The sequence below is a fragment of the Crocodylus porosus genome, unplaced genomic scaffold (genome assembly GCF_001723895.1).
Source record: "Crocodylus porosus isolate Cpor-Errol unplaced genomic scaffold, CroPor_comp1, whole genome shotgun sequence".
Classification (NCBI taxonomy): domain Eukaryota; kingdom Metazoa; phylum Chordata; order Crocodylia; family Crocodylidae; genus Crocodylus; species Crocodylus porosus.
The window spans coordinates 49,103,747-49,126,533 of record NW_017728918.1 but is presented as its reverse complement, the minus strand read 5'-3'; the positions used below and the strand labels follow the sequence as shown (position 1 = coordinate 49,126,533).

At 45.1% G+C, this 22,787-nt stretch overlaps 1 protein-coding gene across 1 annotated transcript in view; it reads left to right on the top strand.

Annotated features, from left to right (window-relative positions):
* Nucleotides 1-22,787, top strand: part of LOC109311766 (protein eyes shut homolog) — a 47,256-nt gene that overhangs the window by 17,527 nt on the left and 6,942 nt on the right. The window contains exon 2 of the mRNA XM_019537597.1: nucleotides 6,111-6,272. Coding sequence (XP_019393142.1) covers nucleotides 6,111-6,272 — 162 coding nt within the window. The remainder of the gene's footprint in view (nucleotides 1-6,110; nucleotides 6,273-22,787) is intronic.

Here is a 22,787-nt window from a genome sequence, read left to right as displayed (position 1 = left end):
TGTTGAAATCCATCCTGTTCTCATCTGCCCACCCCTGTAACCTGTCTAGGTCTGATTGCAGCCTATTCCTCCCTTCTAGCATGCCCAGTTCCCCCCCACAACTTGGTGTAGTCTGCAAATTTGAACAGGGTGCTTTTTACTCCCCCATCCAAGTAGCTGATGAAGATGTTGAACAGTGCAGGCCCAAAAACTGAGCCCCACAGAACCCCACTGCCCACATCCTTCCAGGTCGAAAATGACCTATCCACCGCCACTCTCTGGGTGCAGTGCTCCAGCCAGTTAGTGACCCATTTGACTGTGTAGGTGTTGACGCCACAGTCCCCTAGTTTTGTAATGAGAACAGGGTGAGAGACAGTGTTGAAGGCCTTCCTAAAGTCCAGAAAGACTATGTCCACTGCTACCCCTGCATCTAATGATTTTGTGACCTGGTCATAGAAGGCCACCAGGTCAGTCTGACAGGACCTTCCTCTAATGAACCCGTGTTTGTTGCCCCTAAGCATAATCTCCCCCGCTGGCCCCTCATGGACATGCATTATGATAATTCTCTCAAAAAGCTTCCCCAGGATCGAAGTAAGACTAACTGGCCTATAGTTTCCTGGGTCCTCCTTCCTCCCTTTTTTAAAAATGGGAACCACATTGGCCCTTTTCTAGTCCTCTGGCAACACAGCAGAGCACCATGAGTGCTCATAAAGCCATGGCAGGGGTCCCACAATGACCTTTGCTAATTCCCGTAGCACTCTGGGGTGGAGATCATGACCAGCTGATTTAAATACGTCCAGTCTCTCCAGAAGTTCCCTGACTAGATCCTCACTGACCCTAGGTCTGGGTGTGCCTCCCCTGGGGCCTATGGAGGTCCTAGTGGGGGGGTGACCTGGTCCCTGCTCAGGAAAATGGAAGCAAAGAAATTGTTAAATAAGTTAGCTTTGTCATCTGGTGTGATGACCAGATTTCCTAGCATGTCTTGCAGAGGCCCCACATTACCCGGTATCTTCTTTTTACCCGCTATGTATTTATAAAAGGAGTTCTTGTTGGCCTTGATCTGGGTCACTAGTCCCAGTTCCGTCTCCACCTTGGCCTTCCTGACTACCCCTCTGCAGCCCCGAGCAACCATGGTATAGTCCTCCCTGGTGATGGCCCCACCCTTCCATTGGGTATACACCTCCCTTTTAGCCAGGAGATGTTCCCGTGTGCTTTTGGTAAGCCATGGGGGCTTTTGCACCCTCTTGTCCCCTTTGATCCGCGTTGGGATAACCTCCCTTTGGGCTCGGAGGATCCTGGTGGGACCCAGCTTGACCCAATGACCACTTTTCTTAGACCCCTGACTCCTCTCCCCTCTGGGACCTCAGTGCCTCCCTGACTATTCTCCTTACCTCATTGAAGTCCACCCTCCTGAAATCCAGGGCTGCTGCCTTGCTGCAGGCCTTTGTCACCTTGCACTGGATGGTGAATTCCAGCAGGCGATGATCGCTGTTGCCCAGGTGGTCGCACACCCACAGCCCCCTCACCAGGTCGTCGCCCATGGCCAGAACCAGGTCCAACAAGGTGTCTCCCCTGGTGGGGCTGTGCACCTCCTGGGTTAGATGGAGGTCCTGTATCTTGGCTATGAACCTATGTGAGCAGTCAGACCTGGCTGACTGCACATCCCAGTAGATGTCTGGAAAGTTCAGGTCACCCACTATGACCACATCATTTGACCTAACTACCGCCATGAGCCGACTTAAGAATTCCCGGTCTAGCTCTTCCCCTTGGTTGGGTGGTCTCTGGTAGACCTCCACTGTTAAGTCCCTTTCCCCTCGACTTGCTTGTATTCTAACCCAGAGCACTTCCGTGTGCCCCTCCTCTGACCCAGTGCTACTCATTGAGGATGTGTATTCCTCCTTGACATAGAGTGCCACCCCCCATCTTTCCTCTCTGTCTTATCCCTCCAGTACAGCCTATAGCCCTTGATATTCACCACCCAGTCGAGCGTTGGGTCCCACCACGTTTCTGTGAGCCCCACTATGTCTGGGTTGATGTCAGCTAGCAGGAGGGCAAGTTCCTCCTGCTTGTTGCCCATACTACGAGCATTTGTGCAGAGGCATTTGAGGCCTCCTAAAGATGTGTGCACTTGCCCTCTACTCTCAATACTGCCCTGGCCCCTGTTGCTTACCTGGGTACTTGTACTACTCGTCATCAGTCTAGGCTGGGCTGTTCTTGTGGGTGATGCTTAGATTAGTGGTCCAAGGCTTCCTCCACCCTCGTCTTCCCCTTTCCCCAATGAGTCTAGTTTAAATCCCACCAGAGAAGATCCACCAACCTAGAAAAGAACACATGCTTACCTTTGGGGGAAAGGTGAAGCCCATCCCACCCGAGCATGTCTCTTGTCCTGATTTGCAGGTTGTTGTCTAGGAAGCTGAAGCCCGCCTCGAGACAGCATTCCCAAAGCCGCCAGGTCTCCCTGATGCAGGTCTCATGTCGTCTTCCACATCCACTCCTGGTAGGACAGAAGAGGATACCACCTGTGCCCCTATCTCCCTCAGCACACCCCCCCAGAGCGTGGTAGTCTGCCATCAAGTGATCAAGGGTACTCCTGGCCGCATCATTGGTACCCACATGGATTAGGACTGTGGGATAGTAATCAGTGGGCTGGATCAAGGCCTGGATCATCCCTGTCATGTCCTGAATCTTTGCTCCGGGCAGGCAGTAGACCTCACATGTCAAGGGGATGCCAGCCCCCCCATGGGCTCTGTTTGGGTGGAGGCCTCAGACAAGCCCTGGGTAGGCAGCACTCCACAGGCAGGGGCCCTAGCAGCACGCCGCATCAACACCATTGTATAAGTTGCTGTCTGTTTATATTTTAGTGTGGTACCTTTGCCTTACCCTTGCAGGAGTCTCCCTCCTGGCCCTTCCTGCCCACCTGCTGGCGCGCTCTGTTCATGTGGTGCGGCTCCCTACCAGCTCAACTAAAAGGGATCTGGGGGGCTTCCCCTCCAGATCCAGCTCAGCTCTGCCAGCTCCCTCTGCCCCACTTACCTTTGGGGGATCACCTGTTGCTGCCCCCACTGCTGGCTCTGCTGCTTCTGCCTTGAGTCAGATAAGAGGGCACACATGTGTGTGGGATGCACATGTGCCCAGCTCCCTCCTCTCCTCCCTGCTCCTGGCTCCTGAGTGCTGGGGGCTACATCAAACCGCAGTTTTTAAAGGCCGCGGTTTGAAATTCCCGCCGCTGTTAAAAAAGTGTCAGATTGTGATCTCAATGTTTTGTATCATTACCAAAATGTGAACTAATTAGATGATAAATGGAGTGCTTATCCTTAAATGTAATAACTGCACCTCAGAAAAAACCATATAGCCACAGGCCAGTGAATGGTTATTACTACAGGAGGCATCGTCAAGTTGATGCAATGAATTATCTAATGATTAGCAGAGTTATGTCTTGAATCTTTATTAATGTACTTTTATGGCAGGAAAAGCTGAAATAGTTCTGAACACCGCACAGAACTAGAAATTTATGATATGCTGTCAGTTGGCTGACAGCAGTTGATCCAGGCAAGCTTGTTGTGGGCATATGGATGACTGCTGAAGGCAATAATGAGTCAAAATAATGGAGTTACATACAGTACCTAAGCCTACATCATAGTTTCCTTCTTACTAAGACAATTCCATTCTAGTATAGTGTATCATAGTTTGAGTAACAGTGGGCGCATCTACACAAGATGCTTAACTGTGCAGTGACCTAGTTTACTGCATACTAAGTGCATGCATCTACACATCTGCACACTTACTGCGCAGTAAAAACCCTTAATCACAAGTAAATTTGATACCTGCAGGTAGTAAATTTACAAGGGATTAGTTACTGCACAGTTATGCATATGCAGGTGTGACCCCGGTTTGATTCTGGGTTAGCTCTAACCACTAAGTAGCTGGCCTGAGGCTAGCCTCAGGGCTCTGGTCTGGGAGCCTCTCCTGCCCCAGGGCTAGGCTGCTTCTATGGTCTGCAGGCATTTTGAGCCCTGGGGCACACATGCAGGGATCCAGAGAGCACTCCAGGTTCTGTGTCCCCCTGGGCAGGATGAAGCCTAGCTGTGCCAGCCTCCATGCACCCCAATGCTGCTGTCTGGCACCACACTAATGTGCGACTGCCAGAACTGCACCACCGAGGCCCACAGGGTGTTGTAGGGTGCTGAGAGTCTGTTGTAGCCTCTGGCCAGACCTGTCATCACCCAGGCCCAGCTTCCAATCACCTAATAGGGCCAGCTCTGCCTGCCCACAATGCACCCCCAGCAGCCTGCCCAGAGACTGCAGGTGCTGTGGGGCATTGCCTCTGCCACATGGCTGCCAGTTCCATGTCCCTGTGCTGGGCACTGCAGGTAGCTGCCCAGGCCTGGCAGCATGAAAACAGCTACACAGGGGCCCAGAGAGCTGGTGCAGGATCCCTGATGGTGTCCTCCTTACCCAGGCCCAGGCCCATGCCTGTGCCCTCCACCCAGGGTGGCAACTGGTCTAAGGAAGAGAAACTGGTGACCTCATAGTGCTGTGGGGTGAGGCGGAGGTGCAGAGCCAGTTCAAGCAGGGCAGATACTCCAATGCCCACATCTAGGAGGCACTGTCAGGCTGGACACAGGAGCATGGGCACAACTGGTCAGAGCAGCAGTGCCGCATAAAGGTCAAGGCCTTGCAGGCACAGTGGGTCATTGTGACCAACCACATGTCCATGTCCTTTATGTGGAAACTGGACACCATCCTTGCACCCTGGGGCTCAGGCTGTAGCCATGCTGTATACAGCAGCACAGGCAGCCTTCTTGAACCCCCACCCCAGCCTGCAAAGGGCCCATCAGGTGTCCAGTGGTCCATCCTGCCAAGCTCTCTAGCTGCAGTCTCCACCAGCAGCTCAGGTAGCCTGCCTGCCTTGGCAGCTCTACAGCTACAAGGCACAACTGGGCATGACACTGCCAGCTGCAAACAGTGTCTGCTTCTCTCCAGAAGCAGCCCCTGGCCAGGCATCTGCACACCATGCCCCATCATCTGAGGACATCAGCTATGGCAGCCCCAGCCATATGGTAAGGCCCACCTCTGTATCCCTGCCAGTGGCAGCTGTGTGGCCATGGCAGTGGCTGTGGGATAGCATGCTGTGGCCATGCAGGCAGTCACTGCATGTGGAGGAGCTGGGTGGGTCGAGGTGGTGGTTGTCTCTGTCAGGTGCAGAGGATGGAACAGCCATAGCACAGGGAAGCAGAGTGGGCAAAGAGAGAGCTGCTGTGTGCTGACCCTGTGCTGGGCATGCTGCTTCTGCTGGCCAGAAAGCAGCAAGCAGGGCTGCCTTTTGAAGGTGGCTGCTGGCAGCTGCAGCTGAAGCCTGGAGCTCCCCTCCGGTAGCAGCAGAGGCCCATTGAAGGACTGCAGGAAGTTTGGTGCCGAGGGCAGCAAATCTGCTGCCTAGACACTGTATGTTTAGACACTTGCCAGGGAGCGCTTAATTAGCCAAAGTTTACTCCCGCATAAACTGAGCTTGGATCAAATGCATATATAGATTTGCCAGTATACTTCAATAGGAGGAGGTAAGTAGCCATATTAACAAAGTCAGGCAGAAGGCAGAGCAGGGCAGCACCTTAGCAAATTACATAAAAGCTCAATGCAATTATCCAAAACTAGCTTTTACGTGCAAGTAAGTACCACCCTTTTTCCAATATGGTCTTAGACCATGAAAAACTGTTGACAAAAACATTTCATTATGAAACTTAGCTCCTATATTTTGAATATGGAATTGTTTCTTTTTACTCCTGGTTAAAACAGCTTGCTACTTAATTTTTGAGATTTTAAAAGTATACTTCAATTTCATTGCAAGTGAAGGCTGTAGAGTTTCACCACGAAGAGGAAGATGACCATGGACTGAACCATCTTTCTGAAAACAGTGCCCTAGAAAATAAAGTTATACTGAGTTTGTATTATGCATCTAGTTGTTTAGTCTCTTTTTCAATAATTTTTAGTTTTTTGGAAGAACTGAAAAAAGCAAATAAGTGTGGAACAGTGCAGATAAGCTAGGCAAATGTATAGAGACTCAGTGCTGCAGTGGCAGATTTCTCCCAAGAAATCTTTCAGAAAATTAAGTTTGCCTTTCTTGTATTTTTCAGCCATATCAATAAGTGACCCATCTTTCAGAAGTAATGAATCATCATGGATGTCATTTGTTTCCTTTTCTATCCGACACAAGACTCATATCCAAATACAATTTCAACCTCTTTCTGCAGATGGTATCCTTTTTTATACTGCACAGCACCTGAATACTCGAACAGGTAAGAACATTCAAAACTCAGCTCACAAACAACAGGCTTGTTTCATACATGTGGGCACTTTCTTTAAAAAAAGAAAATAAATGCAAATGGGAAAAAGGTTCAGTCTTAAGGATTCAGCATCATCTGTTTGATTGCCTGTGGCTTTCTGAGCTGCTCATTCTAGTTAATAAAAATGGTACATGTAACAAGTTTTGGGAGGATCCCAAGCCAATGTATCATTTTCTATAAAAGTATAACTATGAGAGAGCTGCTTAAAGAACACTAACAAACAGATACATATTGGAGGATTTACATTTGTACCTTGGAGAAAGATTCCCAGCTGGTGTATACTTGCATTGGTCCATTGACTTCAAGTCCACTGATTTCAGTTTACATGATGCGATGATTTGCCCCATTATTTCTAAATTGATGCAAGTGAAGACGCACAGAAATCAGCTGAGCTGAAATTAAGAAAAAGCCAGTGGAACACACAAGATACAGTTAAATTTATCAGGTATTCAGTACTTACAGATACTTCAATGGTAACAAGTTTTTTGTAGCTAAAAGAATATTTACTCCAGTAAAATATGAATCCTATACCTGGCAAGCAGGCAACATTATAAAAATGAGAACTATCCAAATATAAATAGTCCACACATCATAAAAAATATTTTAGCCACAGTAGTTACAATCACATTTTTAAAATGACATGGCATGAAAACTTCATTTGCTAAGCAGCATGCAGGCATTTTAAAACCTGATCTTTTAATGGTTTATAGAGATTTAATTTATTTGCATATGTTATCGTTATATTCCACTTTTCTAGTGCCTCATATGTTTTCTGGACAGAAATATGCTGTATCATTCACAGGTGACCATTAATCAAAAAAACTGCTAGTGACGTTTCCCAGCTGGGTGTCAAGCAGAAATGGGGTTTATGCGCCCCAAAAAAAGCAAGTTTTCTAATATTTCTTTTTATTCAAAAGCTTTTATTCAAAACCTAAAGCATTTTAGGGATTTTCAATAATCATTTTCAGCCATATGCACAAAACTTACCACTTTTTTATTCCCGCACCAATGTCTTACTAGGCTGCTGTTAATAAAGACCTAAGACAAAACTAGCAACCCTTGCTTGGCTTGTTTCTCTGTTCTTGTGTTGTACTAGAACAACTTCAGAGAAAGGAGGTGGCACACAACTACATTCCTTTGCTAATTATTCTTTGTTTCCCAGTAACTTTTGTAAGTTTATCACTAAGAGATTCTAAGTCAGACCTGTCCAACTTGTGGCCCACAGACTGCATATAATCTGTGGAGTTAAATTGCAGCCTGCCTCAGTGTTACTCCCTACAATACCCTGATTGCTGCTACTGGCCCATAGACCCCATAACTTAGAGGCTGCAAGGAGGAAGCAGTGGTAGCATACAGCCTAAAGGGTATGCAGCCCCCAGAAGTTCAGAAGTTAGACAGCCCTATTCTAAGTGAATAATTGAACAAACTCATTTAATATGTTATGAACAATAAAGAAAGATCTACACAATAAAGAAAGATAGAAAAAAGTCAAGGGCCACATTAGCAAGTGATATACTTAGAAATTAAGCATCTCTTTGTAAGGATAGAGAGGGAACCAAGAAATTCTATAGCTGTTTTAATTTAGGCTGTGACTGTCTATCATGCATATGCCCTAGTTCTCTTGCCATTAATAAGACTGTTTAATTTATACAGGAGGGAACCACCATCCAGAGCTGGATTAATTTCTTTTCAAATGTTTCTCCCCAGTAACAAAAGCTATTGGCAGTAGAGTAACTGAATTGTTTTACAACTGCCATCCCACCCATTTTTACTGCATTGAACTTCTGAAGGATTTAGAAAATGCTAATTTTGTAGGCTCTTTACATTTGCCTTCATATAATCCAGTCAAATTCAGACAGAATTAGACTGATGAAAGGCTCAGAAGTATTCTTAGCAGCCAACAAACGTGAAAGGGTTTTCTGTTGTGGATTAGTTTACAAAGCACTTTATACAAAGCCTTTTCTTTCTACCTAGTTATGTAAGATTTAATAAATGTATTTATTGTACAAAGCACAAGAATTTCTTCTAAATTTCTTGTTTGATGGAAAATAATTGGAAGACTTCCATTTTCTATTCTCTTCCTGAAAATGATTTAGGTTTGACTAAACAACTAAATTTAGGGATGACAGTGATTCAGATCTTGCTTCACTAGCAGTCATAGAGGGGCTTGTTACTATCTGCAAAAGCTTCATAGGGACTTGCAAATTGCCTCATATGAAAAATCCACAGCAGGGGGAAAACTAACCATGAGGCTCTCCTTGCAACATTTTCTTGACATTGTGTTTTTTATCACAGAGTGATAACTGACTCTTTCCTAGAAGAGGTTAGGTTGGGGGTAGGTTACCTAACCTGCAGACTTCAGAATTGGTCAGTAGAAAGTAATGCTTGTCTGTATTCTGAATTTGTGATCTAAGTTCCCTTTTCTCTGACAGTGTCACTGCTCCATGATCAACCATTTACTGTGATGCATAGATAGCCCCCTCCCTCTCTGCAGTTCTGGAGGGGGCTATCCCCCAGGTTGCCCCACAGGTAGGGGCAATCTTGGGGATAGCACTCTCAGGCTTCGGGTCTGTGCAAATGTAGTTAGGGATCTTCTGGAAGGGCTGGATGTTTTTAAATCTGCAGACCCTGATGCCCTCCACCCACATGTGTTGAGAGAGCTGGCAGGGGTCATTGCTGTGCCCTTGGCCCAGCTGTACAAGCGACTGTGCTCCACAGGCCAGGTGCCTGGAGACTGGAAACTAGCTAATGTGGTCCTCATTTATAAGAAAGGGAGAAAGGAGGACCCAGGAAACTATAGGCCCATAAGCCTCACATCGGTCTTGGGGAAAATCCTTGAAAAAATTATCAAGGATCACATCTGTGAGGGGCAAGCAGGGGAGATCATGCCCAGGGGAAATCAACATGGGTTCATCAAGAGCAGGTCCTGCAAGACCAGCCTGATGGCCTTTTATGACCAAGTAACTAAATCCCTGGATGATGGTGTCGCCGTGGACGTAGTCTTTCTGGACTTTAAGAAGGCCTTTGACACTCTCTCACCCCATTCTCATTAATAAATTGAGTGACTGTGGCATTGATGCCTACACTGTTGGATGGGTCAGAAATTGGCTGATGGGGCACACCCAGAGAGTGGTAGTGGGCGGGTCATACTTGACCTGGTGGGATGTAAATAGTGGTAACAGAATGGGGTTCAGTGTAGATAAATGCAGAGTGCTGTACCTGGGGAGAAGGAATCCACAGCAAACATACAAGCTGGGGAGCTCCCCCCTTGTGAGCACAGAGGCAGAAAAGGATCTTGGAGTCATTACTGACTCCAAGATGAACATGATCCGCCAATGCCAGACTGCAGCCAGCAAAACCAACCGCACCTTGTCATGCATCCAAAGATGCATCTCAGGCCAGTCCAGAGAGGTGATACTCCCCCTCTACATGACATTGGTCCGGCCACAATTGGAGTACTGCATCCAGTTCTGGGCACCGCACTTTAAGAAGAATGTGGCCTGCCTTGAGAGGGTTCAGAGGAGGGCCACCCACTTGGCTGGAGGGCAACAGGGCAGGCCCTATAAGGAGAGGCTGAGGGACTTGAACCTGTTCAGCCTCAGCAAGCGGAGGCAGAGGAGCAATTTGGTGGCTGCCTACAAACTCGTTAGGGGAGCTCAGCGGCAAATAGGAAGCACCCTGTTCCCCCCCAGCAGCACCTTGGGTGACGAGGAACATTGGCCAGAAGCCACTGGAGAATTGATTCAGGTTAGAGATTAGGAGGCACTATTTCACTGTTAGGATGGATAGGATCTGGAACCAACTTCCTAGGGATGTGGTCCTCACTCCTACCACTCCTACCTTGGGTAAATTAAAAAAGAGGTTGGACGAACACCTGTCTGGGGTCATGTGATCCCAGCATGTGCTCCTACCAGTGGCGGGGGGTCAGACTAGACGATCTGTTCAGGTCCCTTCTGACCCCAAACTACTGTGAAACTATGATTCAGTACTATATAACATGGCCACGTTGCTCAGCCATGGCCTTTTGCACAGCTTGCCAAAATACTTATTCCAGATCTGTGTAAAAACCATTGGTGTATGATTAGCAATAAACTGTGAAGCCAACAGGCTCTTACCTATTGGGTACTGACTTTCTACCAGAATGGATAGAATTCAGTACAAAAGGAAGTAAGGAATAAAGAATTTTTCATTCTATAGCCCAATGACTTCTACAAGTATGTGCTGCATATGTAACAACAAGTAGTAAATAATCAAGCAGAAATGGATAAACAAACAGATTAAAATAGATTTCATAGATTTTCATAGATTTCATAGACATTAGGGCTGGGAGGGACCTTGGAAGATCATCGAGTCCACCCCCCTACCCAAAGGGCAGGAAGTCAGCTGTGGTCATAGGATCCCAGCAAGATAAGCATCCAGTTTGCTCTTGAAGGTGTTCAGTGTAGGTGCTTGAGCCACCTCTGATGGCAGGCTGTTCCAGACCTTGGGCGCTTGGACAGTAAAGAAATTCTTCCTTATATCCAGCCTGAAACGGTCTTGCAGCAGTTTATAACCATTCAACCTCTTCTTCTTGGAAAGTACGTTACAGAATAGAAAATGAGTTTTGGACCATCACGTTTGGAATTTTCCTATTTGAATAAGATTTGTACAGAAAATAGAATTCCCATGCTATACTGTTTGATAAAGGTATTCTTAGAAGACCATATTGCTTCCCTACAGATTTCCTCAGCTGAAGTAGCTGCAACTAAGACTACTAAAGACCCTACAGAAAGGGTTTTGAAATCTGTGAGAATAGGAATAGGTATTCCCGTTATGATTTCTATACTTCAGCAATGTATAATGCAATCCAGATGGCCAGGGACAGGTTCAATTTTTTTTAAAGAAACAAATGAGGAGCTTGTTTTTTCTTGTTGATTCATCACACTTGAGGTCAGGTTTCTTCTTTTTTTGGTGGCGGGGGAGGGAGGGGAAGTGTTGCTCTACATACACCTAGATTACACTAGTGTTTTGCTGAATGTTGGGTTTTAGAATTATTGAGAAGATTGCTTCCTAAGGAACATGAAAAGAGCCATTCATCCTGGCCATCAAGACAAAGATTCTGATTGGTAGAATGGCATGATCAGCATCAATGGATCTTTATAACAGAATGGATCAGCATAACAGAATAAAGATCTTTAGCACTAGTGGTAGATTCCCACTTAGGAAGAATTGGTATGATTTGGTCCATGCTACGAGTATGAATGATCCAACACATCTTGAAATTGAGTCTTTTCAGCAAAAGCGTGGGGAAACTCTGCATAAGATGATGATCATGGCTGAAACTTACACACTCTTGCCTAGACACACACACTGGTGTGATCTATACTAGCCAAAATGATAAAGTGACCCGTATGCTGGAATGCTGGGTCTATTTGGACTCAGGCTTATGGAAAACAGTACTACTAAATTATGAATTGGTTAGGCTTGGAATTATTGCTGCGTTATCAGAAACGCAGCTCTCAGATACAGGTTCTGTCCCAGAGAATGATTACACCATATTCTGGCATGGGAAACTAGCAGGAGAAAGGAGGGAGCAGGGAATAGGCTTTGGTATTAGAAACAGCTTACTGTCTTCCTGTGAAAGGCTCATTGCTGCATCTATGACTCATGATGCTCAAAGTGCATACACAGAACATCACCATCACATTTTTAGTGTCTATTCACCTACCCTTCAAGCTAGCAACAAAGACAAGAACTTTTTCTACCAACAGCTTGAAGAAGAGATTGAGAAAACTTACAGAAATAAGACCATTATAATACTTGGACACTTTAATGCAATAGTTTTAAGAACTGTCCTGGTATTCTGGACAAACACAGAACTGGCAATATGAATGAAAATGGCCAGTGAGTGTTAGAACTTTGTGCAAGCTAAAATCTGTGTGTTATTATCACCTGCTTCACTGAGAAAGTGACAAGAAAGACATCATGGAAATGTCCAAGTTCATGGCACAGGCACTGATTAGATCTAATACTGTTCAAATGCTGACTATGGCACTGACCATGCCCTAGTCTGCTGCAAAGTCAGAATCAATTTTAAAATGAGCCACTGTAGCAAAACTACCAGAAACTGTTAGATAGACATCAGACAAACTCATCATTGGCAATCCCTCACAGTTAAGGGTGATTGTCTTCCATCATACCTTATCTATGGGTCTGAAGATAGCTAATAAGGCCAGTCCAGGATCAGGAACTTAGGCATGTGTTTCCATGCAGGATGAGTGTCTCCAGATTCTTGATTTGGTCTACAACACTGTTTCTGCCACTCCTGCTTTTCCATGTCTTATTGTCATCATGAAGTTTCAAAGTACTGAGTTCCTTGCAGCAGATTCTTCCTCTATTTGGGGTGGTCTCCCACAAGTTGATGTCAATGTTGCATTTTTTCAAGTTGGCCTTGAGGATGTCCTTGAAGTGCTTTCTCTGTCCTCCTCTTGAGCATATGCCTTGACTGACCTGGGAGAATAAAACTTGTTTTGGGACTGTTCTGGACATCTGATTGATGTAGCTGACTCAGTGAAGTTGATGTTGGAAGATCATTGCCTCAGTGCTAGTGGTGTTTGCATTTGAGAGGATGCTAACATTGATGCATCTGTCTTCTCACTGAAGGAACTTCCACATGTTTTGTTGAGGGTACTAATCCAGTGACTTGAGGTGTCTCCTCTATGTTGTCCATATCTCAGCTCCATAGGATAAGGTAGGGATCACAAATGCTTTAAAGATCATGAGTTTGGTTTCAAATCTGATGTTGAGATCTTCAAACACCCATTTCCTCGGATGTCCAAAGGCTGCACTTGCACATATGAGGTGATGTTGGATTTCTTTGTCAATGTCAGCCTTCAGTGAGAGATGGCTTCCAATGTACAGGAAATACTCAACATTCTCCAGAGTCTCACCAGAAATCAAAATTACCAAGCTCATTAGGAGCTTGTTGTTGGAGGACCTTAGTCTTCTGAATGTTAAGCATCAGTCCCATTTTCTTGTATGCCTCATTAAAGACATTGACAACTGCCTGAAGATCTACTTCTGAGTGAACAGACACTACAGCCTCATCAGCGTACTGCAGCTCAATGATTACGGTCAGGGTAGTCTTGGTTTTGGCTCAAAGTTGGATGAGATTAAACAGCTTATCTTCCATGCAGTAGTTTAGCTCCATTTGGACTGGACGCTTGTTGGTAGTGTTGTTTTTCAGTAAGAAATATTGTAATAAGGAGTACATGTAGCACTGCAGTAAGGCATATTGAGAATTTTGGAGCAATGCCACAGCCTTGGCTAACTCCAGTCTTAACCTCAAAGGGATCTGTAATAGATCTGTTGTTTAGAGCCACTGCTTTCATACTGTCATGGAGTAGGCGAAGAATGGTGATGAATTTTGGTGGGCACATGTACCTCAGAAGGATCCTCCACAGCACTTCTCAGTTGACAATTGAAGGCTTTTGTGAGGTCAAAGAAGGCCATATACAGAGAACTGTGTGTTGTTCCTGGCATTTTTCTGTTCCTGCCAAGCAGTGGAGATCATGTTGGTTGTACCTCTTGATACTCTAAACCCACACTGAGATTCTGATCAGCCAAACATGGAAAAATGCAGAATATTGAATGAAGAAGTTGTGAAAGCAATTTTACCTAACAATTCATCCACCAAGGTTTGGGAAAGCTTAAAAACTAACATGTACAATTCTGCTATAACAACATTTGGCAAAAATGCAAGAAAAAAGGCTGACTGATTTGAAGAGCACGCTGAAACCCTTCTACCACTGGCTGAGAACAAAAGGACAGTGCTAACCAGCTGCAAGGAATCTCCCAACACCATAGCCCTAGAAAACCTGAGAAAGTTTCAAAGAGAAATGAAAATGGTGGCTAAGAGGTGTGTCCAAGATTTTGGCTGAAACTCTGTAATGGTATTCAGAAAGCAGCTGATGCAGGTGATAGTCGTGGAATATACAAAAGGCATCAAACAAGCAGTTGGTCCAGTCAACAAGAAAATAGTTCCATTGACAGACTTAAATGGAAATGTCATTACTGATAAAAAAAAACAACTTGAGCATTGGATTGAACACTGTGGCAGTGACTGTTTGCTTGCTGAAATCTACAAATGTGCCAACAATTAATTTATTTGAAAACTTCATGAAGTTATACTGCCCTGTTGGAAAGAGGAAGTGGTACCACAAGATTTTAAATATTCTCAGTTTGTACAACTATATAAAACAAAGGGGTTAGAAGTGGCTTGGACAACTGTAGAGGTATCTCCCTGTCGAACATCATCAGAAAAACTGTCACTCACATCATGCTCCGTATGCTGCAATCTCTAGGTTAAAGAATCTATCCTGAAAGTCAATGTGGTTTCTGCTCAGGATGTTCCACCATTTATGTGATATTTTTGGACAAGCAACTGCAAGAGAAGTGTAGAGAAAAATAAATACCACTGTATATAGCCTTCATCAATCTGACAAAGGCCTTCAATACTGTCAACAGACAGGGTCTTTTTGTTTTCTGAAGAAACTTGGTTGCCACACACAAACTGTTGAACATCATTCTCTCATTACATCAAGATATGAAAGCAACTGTAGTGTATGAAAACAAAGAATCAAACGCCTTTGACATCAACAATGGGGTAGAATGGGTGTGTCTTAGCCACTGTGCTTTTAACATTTACTTTTCATTCATGCTTCTTCATGCATTCAAGGACAGCATTGATGACATTTATCTTTGAACCAGACTAAATGGAGGCTTCTTCAACATTGCAAGGTTTAGAGCAAAAACCAAGGTGAAAGAACTGGTCTGAGAGATTTCTGGTTTCCCGATGATACAGTTTTGGTTGCCCACAGTGAATCTTACCTGCAAAATCTCTTGGGAAGATTTTCTGAATCATGCAAGAGCTTCAGGATGGCAATTAATCTCAAGAAGACTGTGATCATGTGCCAATGAGTGAAAGAACCAATACCTGACATCATTCTGGAGGATACATCTCTTAGCGTCATTGGCAGTTTTTGCTACTTGGGTTTTACCATCAGCAGGAATCTTGACTATCAGACTGAACTGACTAACAAAAGCAGAAAAGCAGCAAAGAATGTTGTGCTGTTACAGAAACATATATGGAATAACAGCAAACTATTAGCTAAGGTCTATATCAGGCCAGGCCTCTTGGTCCACTATCTGGTACCATGTAAAACAGTATGCCCAGTTCCGTGGTCAGGTTGTCAGTAAGCAGGCCAGCTACAGAAGAGTTTGCTAGGGAAGGTCTGCTTGGAAAGAGAGGCATGAAGTGAGAGGCAGCAGACTAAAAGACCCAGAGACATGGCTGGAGGATGTCACAATCCAAGAGCCACTGCCATTGCCAGCTCTTCCTCTGCTTCCATATGTGAGGTGTCTGTCCAGGCAGAACCACACACCATTGAGGCTTCCACCCAGGACCTTATTTCATGCTGTGCAGAGTGCAGTTTGTGGATTCCTTCCAGTGTCAGACTGGTGGGGGAGTGGCTGCAATGTGTGCATGCCTTCTGGTAGTGTCCCTCAGGGATGAGGCAAGAGAGCTACAGGAGGAGGTAGCAAGGCTCCAAATCTTCCTCTGGGGACTTCATCAACTCTATGCTGGAGGAAACCTCTAGGACTGTGGAAGAAGGACTGCCAGAGGTGTTACTAGAAAGGGAAGAGAGCATGGACTCCCAGGAACATCAAAATTGGAAGTCTGTATCTTCAGGCAGCAAGAAGTCATCATCTCCATGTGTAGTGGTTTGCCTGGAGAACAGATATGGAGTACCAGCAACATAGGAGGAGGAGTGCGTTCCATTGTTGGAAGAGGCCAGGCCAGGAATCCTCAGGATGGGGAGGATCAAGACCACTGCCACAAAAAGGAAGCAATGGGTGGTGGTGGTTGGAAACTCCCTTCTGCGGGGAATGGAGGGATCCATCTACTGGCTAGTCCTGTTGTCCCAGGAGGTCTGCTGCTTGCCTGGACCCCAGAACCAAGATGTCACAGAAGGGCTACTGAGACTTGTCTGACCCTCTGACTACTGCCCCATGCTGGTCATCCATGTGGGCACCAATGATACTGTCAGGGGTGACCCTGAGCAAATCAAGTATGACTACAGGGTTCTGGGTGGAAGGGTGAAGGGGACAGGGGCACAGGTTGTGTTCTCCTCAATCCTTCCAGTCAAAGGGTAGAGCCCTGGCAGGAATGTACGCATCCTGCAGATCAATATATGGCTGCACAGGTAATGTCACCAGCAGGGATTCACCTTCTTGTTCCAAGAAGAAGGATTGCTAGAAGAGATGGGATCCACCTGACAAAGAGAGGGAAGAGCATCTTTGCAGACAGGCTCATTAACCTAGTGAGGAAGGCTTTAAACTAGGTTCACAGGTGGATGGATAACAAAGCCCTGAGCAAAGTGGGGAAGCAGGGAACTTGGAGGAAGCAGGAGGAGGCAGCAGGAGAGGCCTCATTCTTTTTGATAAAGTAGGGCAATCGGCTAATCATCTCTGGTGTCTGTATATGAATGCATAGAGCCTGGGAAACAAACAGGAGCAATTGGAAGTCCTCAAACAGTCAAGGAACTATGATGTGATTGGAATAACAGAGGCTTGGTGGGATAGCTTGTATGACTAGAGCACCATCATGGCTGGGTACAAGCTGTTCAAGAAGGACAGGCAGAGGAGAACAGGAGGAGGAGTTGTGCACTAAAGTTGCATGATTTAAAGCTGCTCTAAAGGTCCAGTATGAAACTGGATATAGGCCTGTTGAAAGTTTCTAAATTAAATTTATAGGGGACAGCAAGAAGGGTGATGTTGAGGTGGATGTCTTCTCTAAATCACCAGACCAGGAGGATGAGGTAGAGGAAGCTTTCTTCAGACAACTAGTAGAAGTTTCCAGATCACAGGTCCTTGGTCTCATGGGACGTCAGTCACCCTGACATCTGCTCGGAGGGCAATGCAGCAGTGCACGGGCAATCCAGGAGTTTTTGGAGAGCATTGGAGACAACTTCCTGGTGCAAGTGTTAGAGAGGGGCCATGTTCTTCTTGACCTACTGTTCACAAACAGGGAAGAATTGGTGGGGGATGTGGAAGTGGATGGTAAATTGGGCAGCAGTGACCACAAGATGATTGAGTTCAGGATCCTGACAAAAGGAAGAAAGAGCAGCAGAGTAAGGACCCTGGACTTCAGAAAAGCAGACTTTGACTCCATCAGGAAGATAATGGGCAGGATCCCCTGGGAGACCAGTCTGAGAGGGAAAGGAGTCCAGGAGAGCTGGTTGTAAAGAAACCTTACTGAGGGCACAGAAATAAACCATCCCTAAGTGCAGGAAGAATAGCAAATGTGGCAAGCGACCAGCTTGGCTTAGCAGAGAACTCTTCGAAGAGCTTAAACACAAAAAGGAAGCTTACAAGAAGTAGAAGCTTGGACAAATGACTAGGGAGTATAAGAATATTGCTTAGCATGCAGGGATGAAGTCAGGAAGGCCGAGGCACAATTGGAGTTGCAGCTAGCAAGGGATGTGAAGGGGAACAAGAAGATCAGAAGGATTGCATCCTCAGCAAGTTCATGGACAACAGCAAGCTGGGGGATGTAGTAGAAACCCTGCAGGATTGGGCTAGGATTCAGAGAGTGATGTAGACAAATTGGAGTATTAACCAAAAGAAATCTAATGAGGTTCAACAAGGACAAATGCAAAGTCTTGCACTTAAGGAGGAAGAATCCCATGCACCGCTACAGCCTGGGGAGTGACTGGCTAAGCAGCACCTCTGCAGAAAAGGACCAGGGGGTTACAGTGGACAATAAGATGGATATAAGTCAGCAGTGTGTCCTTGTTACCAAGAAGGCTAACAGCATACTGGGCTACATTAGTAGCAGCATATCCCACCAGATCAAGGGAAATTATTATGCTGCTCTATTCTACACTGGGGAGACCACATGTGGAGTACTGTGTCCAGTTTTGAATCTCTCCTCCCCCCTTTTAGGAGATGTGGATAAGTTGGGAGGGAGTCCAGCGGAGAGCAAGGAAAATCGTTCAGGGGTTGGGTCATGACTTATAAGGAGAGGCTGAGGGAACTGGGTTTATTTATTCTGCAGAAGAGAAGACTGAAGGGAGATTTGACAGCAGCCTTCAACTACCTGAAGGGTGGTTCCAAAGAGGATGGAGCTAGACTGTTCAACAGTGACAGATGACAGAACAAGGAGCAATGGTCTCAAATTGCAGCATGGGAGGTTTAGGTTGAATATTAGGAAAAACTCTCTCACTAGGAGGGTGGCAAAACACTGAAACAGGTTATCTAGAGGTTGTAGAATCTCCATCCTTGGAGGTTTTAAGGCCCAGATTGACAAAGCCTTGGCTGGAATGATCTAGTTGGGGATGGTCCTGCTTTGAGCAGGTGGTTGGACCAGATGACCTCCTGAGGTCCCTTCCAACTCTAATTTTCTATGATTCTGTGGTTCTTTGACTAAACTGGTGCCCCCACCTGGATTTGCCTGGGTGAGGAAGGTATGTGGACACACAGCAGAACTAAAAAGAAGACCTATCAAAGGTCAGAGGAGCTCCCTATGAGTTAATGGCCATCTGTACCTGGATGGGTACCACCAGGTCACTCTGCCTGAAGAATCAGCAATGATGTAAAGCAACTCAGCTAGAGCTGTTACAGCATTTAAAGTACACCAGTGGTTGCAGAAGCCTCAGGACTGACTTGACTTGACCAGCTAAGGTAAAGCTACAAATCTCTGAGACTTGTGTACTGTCATCCCTGTTTTATGGTTCAGAAATGTGGACTACATATGGTAGGCATATCAAGAGACTGAACAGCTGTCACATAAGATGTCTGTGCAAGATCCTGAAAATAAAGTGGGAAGACAAAATACTAAATACCGATATACTGCAGCATGCAGCTCAGACTTAGAAACCACTATCAAGAAGAAATTGTTGTGATGGATCAGCCAGGTCAGGAGAATGGGAGAAGACCATTTCCCAAGAATATTTTATATAATAAAATGGGTGCAGCTCAACAATAAGTAGCTTTGATCCAGAGAATGGAAGCAAAGTGAAAAAGAAGAAAGCAGCATGTTGTAAATTTGGACTTCAACTTAGACAACATATGGATTTGTGAAACTTGTAACAAGCTGTGTTGCTCTTGAATTGGACTTGTCAACCACAAATGGATTCATCAGGCATCTGACTAGACCTCTTATGTGTACCCCATGATCCAGAGGATTGATGGTTGCCTACTACATACTGTGGTGCTGGACCAAAGCACCCCTTCATCTGTACCAGGGGTGCTCAACCCCTACCATCTAGTTAGATTCAATCTGCAGAGCCATGCATCCAAGCTGTAAAGTCCCAAAATTTACCAGTAGGGGAGCAGTGGCAACAACTGCCACTTCTCTGCTGCCAAATTTCAGGCCTATAGGGAGCCCCATGAACTGGATAGCACACTGGAGCAGATGTGGACATGGCCCAGAACTTGATTCAGGCACACAGGGGCCAACTACCAGGCAGTGCTGGGCCCAATCCTGTTGGGCAGTGTGGGGCCCACATCTGACAATGAGAGAACCAGGGAGGCAGTGCAGGTGGCATGGAGCTGAGCAAAGTGGTGTGGAGCCCCACCAAATATCTGAATATAAGTTCTCTTACTGTTCTTCTCAGGACATCCCCCATCAGCTCTGAGAGCATCTTCAAAAAAAGTATGAAAGGACTACTGTCTTGAGGAGCTTATATTTAGCTTGTAAGCATTTGGTCTTTGGCTCCTCATCTAAAGCATTACTGTCAGGATGACTCTATATTGTGGATAGCACAGGGAACAAATTTGCATGAAAACAAATTTGTTGGAATGTGCAGATTTTTTTTGTTTTCCCTCTGAGCTCTTAGACTAAAGTACAAAATTGTTATTTAGCAGTAGAGGTGAAAGCTAAGGATAAACAGCTTTATTTTTTTCTCTTTCTTTTTTTGTATTTTCAAGACTTTTGGGGGAGTTTTTGCAAACTTTGAAGAGATTTCCATAGGGCTTCTACCAAGGCAGAGTCTCTTATCACTTTTTTTGGTGATATAGCTCTTTGGCTATATCACCTTGTCCTTCCTTGTCCTTCTGGTCTAATTGTATGTGCATGTGTGTGTACGTGTGCATGTGTATGTGCAAATATGCATATGTCTGTATTGGAGAGCAGGTGTGCGTTTTCCTATAATCTTCTGATTTTGTGGGTTGGAAATGACTCTCTGCTCCATTCCCTAGGAAAATACGAATCTGCTTAAATATATAGAAGGTTGAGGGGCACCTTTAATGCTCTGTAAGAGGTTATCCGAAGTGGAGTGCAGTCCTGACATCCATGCTCTGACTCTTGTTCCTTAACCCTGGTAGTGCAATAGTTGGCAAACTGTAGGGAATAACTCGTCTTTTGAAACTGACCCTAAAACTCATTCATAACTCCCTCTGAACACCTTTGGATATCTAATCTACCTGGTCTAAGTAAAGGCAGAAAAGTTGCCAAGGGGATGTGTTGCAGCTGTAAATATGAGCAGCTGAAAACCACATTCCCCATCCAGGAGTGGAAAATGTGAAAAGACTGATCTTAAAGTGCTCCTTCTTGCCAAAAAAACAAATTTGGCAAAAAAATGGTTAGGAGCACAGGCGGAACTTTTGATGCCCATGTACAATAGCCAAACTACTTTCTAAAACTAGAGGAGAGGGAACAGCCTAAGTTTCACAGAATGGTGGAGCACTGAATTGCACAAAGATAGTACTGCCCATCATTCTGGGGGAATGGAAGTATAATATGGTAAAGAAAGTTGCATATGACTGCTACGGCCTACCCTTCCCTGATCCCCAAAACCATCCGCCACCTTTCACAGGAAAGATTTTATCTGGCAAGAAAATTATATAATCAGCCCATAAATAATTCTAGGCTTATCATCATTGTTTTTATCATTATATATTAACATATAATTACCCTTACCTATGACATGTGTCTCAATTTTCCACCTTCAATCCTTTATTCAATCATTCTAATTCTTATTCTTAGCATATTATTAGTTTTAAAGCTTACTGTTGTTTCCAGGTACCCCTCATGAGATGCATAGTACTGTGCCTGGGGTAGGGAATCATAAGACAGCTAAGGAATAACAGATGTTAGTTACCTACTGCACACAACTGTTGAATCAAATAATGGGATCAGCATCAGTACTGGAATCTTGATGAGTTTGGTACTGCTGGAGCACAGTGCAGTCTTATAATGAGGAGAACAGGGCAATGCAGTAAACAGAAAACAGCCACGCAGGGATGTGCATTAGCTATTATGATTTAACTATTACATCTGTGTGCTCCTGCAGTGATACAAGTGAACTGAATTGCCTTAGCTTTGACTCTGAATGACAGGGTTGAAGTTGCAACAGCTTTGTTATCCTTGTGTCACCACAGAAACATGCAGACATCATAAACACCTTATACCAGACATTACTTGATACACATACAATTGTTACTTCTGTAGTCACAGACAGAAGTGATCATTTTCAACATATCTGGCCCCTGAAAGTGCTCTACAGCCGTGACCTAACAGAAGTGCACGGTTGCAGAGAGCTTTAAAAGTGACCGATCCCATGATAATCTGAGCCCTCATTACATGAAAGTTCAATTAAAAGTGCTGCAAAATGGGATATTAACTTCTGTCTGTGTGCCTAGGGAACAGGAGCAGCTCAGCCCTGCTCCTGGCACTATATTCAGATGGGGGGAGGGGGAGGGAGGGAGCAGAGAGAGCTAGTTCTGGGGGTTGCCCAGCTGACACTAGAGGGTCGGGCAGATGGATTAGAGCCCCTCCCCCCCACTCCAGTGCAGTTGGGGAAACCTCAGAACAGACCCCCCCACCTGCCATTGTGCTGCCTTGTCATAATGACAGTACCAGACCCACAAAACACTATTGGGAAATTTCTCTTAATATCTCTTCCCAGTTACTCATCTAGCCAGTGATAACTACTCTGAGAGTATAATGGTCCAACCAGTTACACTCCCATATTGCCATAGTTTTGTCTACATTTATTTCCTTAGCTTTCTTACGATTACCAAATATTGTATATGCTCTGGGAAATAAGCATATGTATTTATTTCTTATGATCTATTACTAAGTGATTTGTGGGAAAAGAAATTGCAGCAAAATGTCTTCAAATTCTATGCATCTATTTTGAGAGGATGGGGAATGCTCTGAAATAAAATTATTTACGCAAATACTTATCTGCACTGAAACTAGCATGCAAAAACATCAACATGAGTCATCATAGTTTCATAGTATCTAGGGTCAGAAGGGACCTGAACAGATCATCTAGTCCGACCCCCTGCCATGGCAGGAAAGGTACTGGGGTCAAACAACCCCATCAAGGTGTTCATCTAACCTCCTCTTAAAAACCCCCAGGGTAGGAGCCAGCACCACTTCTCTTGGAAGTTGGTTCCAGACCCTAGCCGCCCTGACTG